This window comes from Chenopodium quinoa, unplaced genomic scaffold (genome assembly GCF_001683475.1).
Source record: "Chenopodium quinoa cultivar QQ74 unplaced genomic scaffold, ASM168347v1, whole genome shotgun sequence".
Classification (NCBI taxonomy): domain Eukaryota; kingdom Viridiplantae; phylum Streptophyta; class Magnoliopsida; order Caryophyllales; family Amaranthaceae; genus Chenopodium; species Chenopodium quinoa.
Window position 1 is genome coordinate 1,436,176 of NW_018745470.1, and position 10,540 is coordinate 1,446,715.

Below are 10,540 nucleotides of genomic sequence, written 5' to 3' on the forward strand. Positions count from 1 at the left end.
ACAGTGCTAGTTAGGACTATATCTCTATAACCAGGCCATAAATTTTTTTTATTAGGGGGCCAAACTAATACTTGAGCACAAAATAATATGGAGATGTCCAAAAAAAAAAAAACTGGGACCAAGTATTATATTTACTAATTCGTATAGCTATTTTTGCTCAACCGAACTCGTCATTCCGTGCGTCACATTCCTTTCAAATCAAAACAGATATTTCCTAAACAAAGGCAATACATTATTGCTTCAAATGATTCACAATGGAGAAAAAGAGCTCAAACACCAATGACAACATTATTGTTTTACTGAAACAAACAAAGTACATGCATCACCAAGTTTAAAGATGTTATCTTCAGAAATTAAATATTACTGTATTGTTTGATATAGGTTATTAATCACTTCATATAAAGAACAATATTGTTGATAGGTTTTCAGGGGAAAAAAAAAAAATCTTGAGGTACAAACTCTCAGTTTACCACCACTAAAGCTCTAAAACCAAATGAAGTTTAAGTTTAGACTACCCTTTCAGATTTCAGCTGAAGCTACAAGCTTGCTTGCCTTTTTACTATTTTTCTACTGCCTAATTCGACGAATAAAGAAGACAAATACTAGTAGAAAACCCCCCCAACCATCTAATTCATGGCCTTTAATTGGTCATCTTCATCTTCTGAGAGGACTTCCTCACATAGCCTTGGGAAATTTAGCAGATAAATACGGTCCACTCTTTATGATTAAGCTTGGTACCCGCCAAGCTTTGGTTGTAAGCACAGCAGAGATGGCGAAAAAGTTCTTAGGTGGCAACAATGACAAAGTATTCTTAAACCGTCCCCAAAAAATCTTTGTAGAGCATTTGGCTTACAAAGGTGCTATGTTGGGATTCAGTCAATATGGCCAATACTGGCGTGAGATTCGTAAGATTACTACTGCCGAGCTACTGTCCAACAGCCGGGTAGAGATGTTTAAAAATGTCAGGATATCTGAGGTAAGATCAGCAATGAAGAGTATATCAGTTGCTATGTCTGAATTAACGGATATGAAACAATTGTTTACTGACATAAGTATGAAAACTATAGTAAGACTAATTTCGGGCAAGTCATTGAAGGAATGTTACCAAGGGGAAGAGTATAATACGATTGTAAAAGCATTCAGGGATTTCTTTGAATTAGCAGCTGCATTCGTCCCTGCTGATGTACTCCCCTTCCTGAAGTGGTTTGATATTGGAGGGTACGAGAAAAAAATGAAGAAAGTTGCAAAAGAGATCGATAATATAGTTGGAAGGTGGTTGGATGAACATAAAAACCAAAGAAGCTCCGAAGAAGTACAAAGAAAGTTAGATTTCATGGATGTGATGCTTGGTGTTTTTGAGTCTGGACAGGAAAAGCCTTCCAAATATGAAATAGATACCATCATCAAAGCAACGTGCACGGTAAGAACATTTACTTATGCTCTATATGCATTAAATTTGATTTCATTCTATACTATAAATTATCAGAGTTTGATTCTAGAATTTTCTAATTTGTTGACAAGAGCATTACACTGCATACATGTTTTCATTCCAATCTGAATTAGTTTTTGTTGTGAATTAAGCTTGGGCAGCCCTTAATCTGAACTTATTTTAAGAATTTAAAGGGCAAAAGATGAAGTAAGGCACTTCAAAATGAACGAACTAAGCTCATCAAATCTATGATTTACCATTGTATTACTCATTCCAATCTTAGAAGAGTCAAAACAGAGTAAAATTGGAGCTAGTCCATAAGATACTTATTGAAAAAGGATATAATATTGCTTATTATTAAGCACATTAATCAATAATCATATAATAATGGGCTAATCCCAACATTACTGGCTAGCCCTCTCTAATGAGTTTCATTGAATTTTATAGCTCTCAAATCATTGCTGAAATCATTTCAAACATTAATAATTTCTTCTGCTTGGAAGTCTATGATTTTAGCTGCAGCAGACACCACAACAATAACCTTAACATGGGCACTATCGTTGCTACTCAATAATAAAGAGGCCTTGAAGAAGACTCGAGATGAACTAGAGACGGTAGTGGGCAAAGAAAGGCAAGTAGAAGAATCAGACCTCAAGGATTTAGTCTACTTGCAAGCAGTTCTCAAAGAGACTATGAGACTATACCCTGTTGCTGTAGTCCCTCGAGAAGCTATTTCAGATTGCACTGTGAGTGGTTACGACATTAAAGCTGGGACACAACTCTTGATCAACCTTTACAAGATACACAGAGATCCTCAAGTGTGGGCAAACCCAATGGATTTTCGTCCTGAAAGGTTTCTCATAACTAATGACGACTATGATGTTAGAGGCCAAAGTTATAAATTTATGCCTTTTGGAAGTGGAAGGAGGATATGTCCTGGTATATCGTTTGCCCTTCCGGTCATGGAGTTTACACTAGCTAATTTACTCCATGGATTTGACATCTCAATTCCTTCGGAAGAGACCGTCGACATGACTGAGGGTTTTGGACTAACCAACCATAAAGCTACACCACTTGAGGTTATCCTCACCCAACGCTTTCCTTCCAACCTTTACTAAGGTTGTTGATTAATTTTCATTTGCATACCACTTTGTCTGTCCTGCACTAATATGTTATGCTACCAGTAATAAAATGGACAGGATTTTACTACAATTTTATGTTTTACATGAAAACCTTTTACATCAAACCAAACAGGGCCTAAGCTACATAATTTGTTCTTTCGAAGATGGCCTCCCTTGTTATAAATCTTTTTTTAGGTTCCCTTAACGAATCAACCAACATCCCTAACAGTAAATTAAGGATATGATGAACCTGATCTATTACTGACATACTTCAGTGAATTACCATATGAATAACACATGAATTCTGTCTACAAAATTATTTCTGTAACAAAAAATAATCTACTATACAGTAATAAATAACAACAGATAGCATCCAAATCATAAATGAATAATAACAGTCTACTTGCAATATTGTAGTCACTTTGAGTCCAGATTTTTCCCATAACTCGGGAAGTTGCATTCCCCATCTAGCTAATTTGTTGAAAGCAAGTAGCTTCTAATGAAAGCCATTCACAACATAACCCTGTGCATTGTAACAAATTTAATTAAATGCTTGCCATATGACATGTAACACATATTATTAAGAAACAATATGGAAAGAAAACAAACAAGAGGGGAAATTATTAAATCCTTAACTTTCCAGTTGTTTGATTCAACGATTTCAATTAAACTTGTGTGTTTGAGAAGGCTAATAACTATTGATTCCAAAGGAAATCGAGCAATCTTAATTAGGTGGAAGGTAATTGTTACCTGGATCATTGTAACTAGGGGTGAGCATAACATGGTACCTGTAAAAATTCCTAGAACCGGAATCAGTTGCTCTTGCAACAGGTATCTTTAATTGGCCATCTACATCTTCTAGGAGAGCTTCCTCACATAACCTTGGGAAAACTAGCAGATAAATATGGTCAAATCTTTATGATTAAGCTCGGTATCCACCGAGCTTTGGTTGTAAGCACAGCAGAGATGGCGAAAGAGTGCTTAGGCGGCACCAATGACAAAGTATTCTTAAACCGTCCTCAAAAAATCTTTGTTAAACATATGGTTTACAACGGCATGATGTTGGGCTTCAGCAAATACGGCCAATACTGGCGTGAGATGCGCAAGATTACCATTGTCGAGCTACTGTCCGCCCATCGGGTAGAGATGTTAAAAAATGTCAGGATATCTGAGGTAAGATCAGCAATGAAGAGTATATCAATTTCCAGGTCTGAATTAACAGACATGAAACAATGGTTTACTAATATAAGCATGAACACTATTGTAAGATTAGTTTCAGGTAAGTCATTGAAGGAATTTTACCAAGGGGAGGAATATCATAGGTGTGCAAAGGCATTCAGGGATTTCTTCGAATTGGCAGGTGTATTCGTTCCTGCTGATGCACTGCCCTTACTGAGGTGGTTTGATATCGGAGGGTACGAGAGAAAAATGAAGAAAGCAGGAAAAGAGATTGATCAGATAGCTCAAAGATGGTTGGATGAACATAAAAACAGAAATTCTAAAGAGGCACAAGGAAAGCTGGACTTCATGGATGTGATGCTTGGTATTTTTGAGTCTGGACAGGAAAAGCCTTCCAAATATGAAACAGATACAATCATCAAAGCTACTTGCATGGTAAGAAATTTTATATACGCATTAAACTTGGTTTCTATATTATGAAATGTCAGTATTTGATAAATGCTTGAACATTTTAATTTTATGACAACAAACAAACTAACAAATATGATACAGAAAACATGTTTTCATGATAGCCGATTTGTCTTAATCTGTGCTCATACTAGTCATAAACTGTTTGGGCCAAGTCCATTGTCCTAAGCCCATTGACCCAGAATTACAAAAATACCCCTCCATGATCCAGCCCATCATTATTCAGAGCAAAGTACAGATTTACCCCTAATCTGTCCAATTAAGTACAACTTCTGCCACTATCTATAAATAGCTCTTCAATCATTAATGATGGTAACTTTTTCCTAATTCTATAACCTTCTCTCTCTACTTTCTCTCTCTAAAGTATTCTTTCTCTCTCTAGAATGTACATTCGCTGAATTAAGCATCGGAGGGGCTCTCCCGGGTCACACCCCCGGGGCAGCTAACCTTCTCTGTTTTGCAGGCCGAGCTCTCAGACATCTTAATCAAGGCGGAGCCTTCAGACATACCTTTAATAGGCAGAGCCGAAAGACATTTGGACAATCGGACACAAGCTATAGGACATCTTGATACCTTACTACCCTAAGACTCCCAGGAGCATTCTGTTTGAAACAAGTGGCGCCGTCTGTGGGGATAACTAACAAGAATTTATGGTGAACACTAGGCGTCCCCGCAGCACATATCAAGATGCTACTAGAGAAGCTTCGAATCTCTTGGCTCGGCATAAGCATGAAGTCGAGGAAAATATTAGAGGCAAACTCTTATACAAGCTGAGCTCTCATCATTTTACAACTCACTCAAATGAAATGAACAATTCACGAATCATGGGCAAGCCGAGCCCCCAGCTAGTCTACATTAGGCTCTCGGCATGCCCCACCGAACATCAAGACCCTTGGCATCTAGGCCTGCCAGCATACCCCCTCAGCCTGCCTCGCTACCCCCTCGGCCTGCCTCTGGCATACCCCCTCGGCCTGCCTGGCTACCCCCTCGGCCTGCCAGCATACCCCTTCGACCTGCCTGTCTACCCCGTAGGCCTGCTTGGCTATCTCCTCGGCTTGCCAGCATACCCCCTTGGCCTGGCTGGCTACCCCCTCGGTCTGCCAACATACCCCCCGGCCTGCCAGCATATCCCCTCGACTTGCCTGGCTACCCAGTCAGCCATACCTAGCCGAAGGCCATGATTCTATCAACTGCCTCGGCATGCCTAGCCGAGGGCTATGACTTTATCATCTCCTCAATATTCCTAGCCGGGGGACATGCTTCTATTAACCATCTCGGCATGCCTAGTTGAGGGCTATGCTTGGGGCTCGTTTAGCCCTCGGCCTATCTTAAAAGTTGGGATAGCCTAACTCTCATACATATATAACAAGGGGCTCGTTTAGCCCTCAACCTATCTCAAGATTTGGAATAACGTACTTCTCCTCAGCCTATCCCAAAAATTATGATGAACTACCTCTCATACATCTATAACAAGGGTCTCTTTTTGCCCCTAGCCTATCTCAAGGTTCGGGAGAGCGTACCTCACTTATAACAATAACATAGGGCTCGTTTAGCCCCCAGCCTATCCCTATGATTGGAATAGCATACCTCTCATCTATTTTTATTAGGAGGCTTACTTCGGCCGGAAGATCTCTTCAATGCAAGTCAAGCGCACCCCGGGGACTAGCTTCTACAACATTAACAAAATTCAAAAGTTTGAAATAATCATCAAGTCAAGCCGGCAAAACATTCAGCATATTTCAATTAGGAGAAAAAGAATTTTCTCTTGGGTTTGTGACAAACTCAAAAGCAAGGCATACCCTAGGCTCTCAGCGTTGCTATATAAGGCTCAGCTCCCAGCTTATCTATATCACCCCTTCAACCTTGGGTAATTTTTAGCAAAGATAATGCATGCCTAGCTCTTGGCTAATAGACCCAGCTCGAGCACGCTCTTGGTACTTGAAGCCAAGCCCTCGGCCTAGAGGAGGCTTGACCCTCAACATAACAAGTCAAGCCCATCGGCATCTCTCAGCCTAGAGTTGGCTCTTTACTCCTTCCGCTCGGCCTATTGAGTCACCCTCTCAGCATGGCCTCCCTCCGCTCGGCCCAGAGCGGGCTTGATCCTCAGCATGAAAAGCTAAGTCATCGACATCTCTCAGCCTAGAGTTGGATCTTTACTCTTTCCGCTCTGCCTATTGAGTGACCCTCTCAGCATGGCCTCCCTCCGCTCGGCCTAGAGCGGGCTTGACCCTCAGCATGACAAGATAAGCCATCGGCATCTCTCAGCCTAGAGTTGGATCTTTACTCTTTCCGCTCGGCCTATTGAGTCACCCTCTCAACTTGGCCTCCCTCCGCTCGGCCTAGAGAGGGCTTAGCATGACAAGCTAGGCCCTCGCATCTCTCAACCTAGAGTTGGCTCTTTACTCCTTCCACTTGGCCTATTGAGTCACCCTCTCAGCTCGACCTCCCTCCACTTGGCCTATTTAATCATTCTCTCAACTCAGCCTCCCTCCGCCCGGGGTATTAAGCTTCTTGGTTTATTTCTCAAGATACCTCGGCTGGGGGTATAAAGCACTTGGTTTATTTCTCAAGATACCTCCTCCTAGGGGTATACAATACTTGGTTTATTTCTCAAGATACCACTAGGGGTGTAAAGCACTTGGTTTATTTCTCAAAGTACCTCCGCCTAGGAGTATGAAGCACTTGGTTTTCTTGTCAAAGCACCTCCGCCCGGGGTACAAATTTTCTTGGGTTTTTATTCTCAAAGTTCCTCCGGCCAGGGTATAAAAGTTCTTGGCTCTCTCCCCATCCAACACCCAAGCTCTCAGTCTATCCACATAGAAGAAAGAAAACTTCCTCCGCTTGGAAATTCTCTCAGCTCTCACATCACTCCCTTGGCATATTTGGTCTTGCACAAGCATAGCCTAGGCCCAAGTCATGCTACCTCACAATACATAACTTTTACCCTAGGATGCACGGACTCGGGTACGGGTGTCGGACTCGGGTATGGGTCAAAGTGTCGGATTCGGAAAATTCTAAAATTAAGGATCCGGGGACACGTTTTTAAAGAGTCCAAATTTTGGATTTGGACTCGGGGACACGGAAATGCAAAAAAAAAATATACTATAATAATAAAAAATAAAAAGTTAATTATTCAATGATTTTTTTATTTATTTTAAATTTTTTGTTTAGTACTGTACCTGACAGGAAAAAAAAACACAGTAAGAAAGAAAAGTCAAAGTACATTTATTGTTCACATTAAAATAAAGATAAACGAAAAGGGAAAAAAGAAAAGATAAACCTAGTAAAGAGGAGTTAGAGGACACGTGATTATATCCCCACCTACCCCCACCTCCACAATTATATTAAAAAAAAAAGATAGAGAAAGAAAACAGAAATTGCAACTTGAAAATGTCGAAGAACTAGTACAACCCAACCTCCCGTCGCCGGCTAAGAAAACCGGCAACTTCTTGGTGCTGGCCTGCTCGTCTTTCCCTTCCAATCAAAAGCCCTAAGATTTCGACTCTTGTTTTGGTGAATCCGACCTTCTATTTTAGATCTAGGGTTTATGACTGACGAGTCCACTTTTTCTCCCAAGCGTCCGACCCGGATTCCGTGTCCGCACCCGGGTCGCGTCGTGTCGACACCGGTACGGTGGGGTGGTTGGCCGAGTCCGAGCTTCGCATCTTTTACCCTGGGGTAAAAATGTTTTTTAAGGTTTTCTAAAGGTATCTTCGCCCGGGGTAATAAAGTCTCCCTCCGCTAGGCCTTGCTACATAGTTCACACCCCAGGCTCTCGTCTCTCCGCTCAGCTAGTCAGACCCTCCTCTCCGCGTCACATTTCTCTCTCTTAAGTCCCCCAGATTACCTCAACCAAAAAGTCGTCACTCACCCCCGCTTAGCTCGCAGAAATCTCATCAAGTCACTCGATGGCTATGTCGAGCGCCCAGCCTTGCGCACCATTCACCCCCTCGGTTTTTCTCGCATCCCTCGGCATGGCCACATATTAAGCTCTCGGTCTGGCAGCCAAACCCCTCGGCTTGTAAGCCCTCTCGGCTTGCCCCACCTCACCAACTCCAAACTTAAAATAATAAAACCAAGTTATAACACTCAAAGCTTCTCCCTTAACTAGACATACAACTCCCTCGGCCTACCATAGGGTATGCTAAGCCTTCGGCCTACCCATCTTTTGCATCTCCACCCCCTCGGCTTGCTAAGACAAGCCCTCAGCTGCATCAGCACCCCCCTCGGCATAGCAGCACCCCAGGCCCTCGGCCTACTGCTATGTCGGCAATTATTCACTCCCAAAAAAAAATAAAAAAATAATAAAAAAATAAAAAATCAACAGTTGGGCGGAGGTAAAGAAGCTCACTTATCTCTCTCGGCTAAGCCTAAACACAAGAAATTCGGCCTAGCTTTACTCACAAAAAATTCCAAAGTACAAAATTCGAGTACCCCTACCCGAAAATCAGCACCAAGTCGAGCTTGCACCCCCTCGGGCTACAAGACAGGCCCTCGGCATGGGGCTTCCAGGCGCTCGATCTCTCACTCCTCTCTCTGCTCGAATAAGGATCTGAGCGATCAACCCCTCAATTGGGCTAATAACACCTTCGGCCTAGTTGTCCTCTCCCTCCTCCCTCGGTCAAGCATTCAGCCAAACCCCACAAAGCAAACTCATAATCTAATCACCATCACTTAACTCTCAAATTAGCCAAAAAATAAGACAAGTCATGCTCTCGGCTAAGTGTAAGACTTATCGCTTAGAATATTATCAAGACAAATCAGGCTCTCGGCTAGGCGTAAAGCATAGCTCTCAACTACTGACAAGCCGTCATCTATTAATATACTTACTCTTCAGACTATTTCACAATAACTTAGCTTTAGTAGCTAAAATATTTTCTAATGCATTGCTTGGGGCTGGTCTTCACCCTTGCAAGTCGCTTTGGGGCTCTTTTTAGCCCCCAAGTACACTTGGGGCTCGTTTTAGCCCTCAGGTACGCCTAAAAGCCATTCGGACTCATGACAGCTTTAATTATGTTCATTCCGCCTGACATCCGAACTTCATGCGATCTCGTTCCCACATCACGCATGGGGCTAAATGTTTGGGCCAAGTCCATTGTCCTAAGCCCATTGATCCAGAATTACGAAAATACCCCTCCATGATCCAACCCATCATTAGTTAGAGCAAAGTATAGATTTACCCCTAATCTGTCCAATTAAGTACAACTTCTGCGACTATCTATAAATTACTCTCCAATCATTAATGATGGTAACTTTTTCCTAATTCTCTAACCTTCTCTCTCTACTTTCTCTCTCTAGAAAGTACATTCGCTGAATTAAGCATCGGAGGGGCTCTCCCGGGTCACACTCCCGGGGCAGCTTACCTTCTCTGTTTTGCAGGCCGAGCTCTCAGACATCAAGGCGGAGCCCTCAAACATACCTTTACTAGGCAGAGCCGAAAAACATTTGGACAATCGAACACAAGCTCTAGGACATCTTGATACCTTACTACCCTAAGACTCCCAGGAGCATTCTGTTTCCAGAAACATAAACTATGCTATAATATCCCTAAATCAGAATGAATTTTGAGATTTTAAAGTGGGAAAAGGGCAAGTCTTATGCAGTTGTTAGAGGTGGTTAAAGGACAGAGTGAGTTTTTTGCTGATTGATAAAGATGAAATAATTTGCAAACCTAAGTTTTACCATTATCTTACTCATTCACTCCGATCTCGAAACAAAGTGATATTAGAGCTAATCCATACATTGCAAACTAAGAAAGGACATAATAATACTTAATACTATCATAAGAGCCACTTGCATCGTACGAACTTTAATTTTACTCATTTATCAAATTTGGTTTCAACTAAGGCTTTCAACATTATCAAGTATGATAGATTTTTGGATACTTTAATGCTCTGATCTGACAAGAACCAAAAAAAATTACATCTGAAGCATATTTTCTCTATGGCTTAGTTCATAAATCATTTAAGCTGTGAGTTGAATTTATGCAGCCTGTGATTTGAAGTAATTTATCTTTCATCTGTTGATAGGTATAATTGGGAAAATTTAACTAAATAGCAGACCTCAAATTTTACAACAGTATTATCTAATTGTTTAGTTTCCAACCTCCAAACAATTAAACAATAAGGCGGGTGCAAATTTTAAGATACACTATGGTACATCTAGAAATAGGTGCACCACGCCGTAAAATTATCCGAACATCGCAAATTTTGAACATTTAGCTAAAAAATAAGAACAATCGCATACATCACGCCTATACATTTTAACATTTAGTAAAAAAAATCTGAATAATCGCGAATTTTGAACATTTTATAAAAAAATCTGAACATTGCAAATTTTGAAC

The 10,540-nt window shown here is 41.2% G+C and overlaps 2 protein-coding genes across 2 annotated transcripts; both read left to right on the forward strand.

The window, feature by feature from the left end:
* The first annotated feature begins 254 nt into the window (after nucleotides 1-254).
* On the forward strand, nucleotides 255-2,653 carry LOC110715043 (cytochrome P450 CYP82D47-like). Its single transcript, XM_021893614.1, has 2 exons — nucleotides 255-1,420; nucleotides 1,933-2,653. The coding sequence occupies exons 1-2, from the start codon at nucleotides 494-496 to the stop codon at nucleotides 2,545-2,547; spliced, it is 1,542 nt and encodes a 513-aa protein (XP_021749306.1). The 5' UTR covers nucleotides 255-493; the 3' UTR covers nucleotides 2,548-2,653.
* Nucleotides 2,654-3,142: 489 nt separating this feature from the next.
* On the forward strand, nucleotides 3,143-4,532 carry LOC110715145 (cytochrome P450 82C4-like). Its single transcript, XM_021893716.1, has 2 exons — nucleotides 3,143-3,289; nucleotides 3,355-4,532. The coding sequence occupies exons 1-2, from the start codon at nucleotides 3,143-3,145 to the stop codon at nucleotides 4,207-4,209; spliced, it is 1,002 nt and encodes a 333-aa protein (XP_021749408.1). The 3' UTR covers nucleotides 4,210-4,532.
* The last annotated feature ends 6,008 nt before the right edge of the window (nucleotides 4,533-10,540 follow it).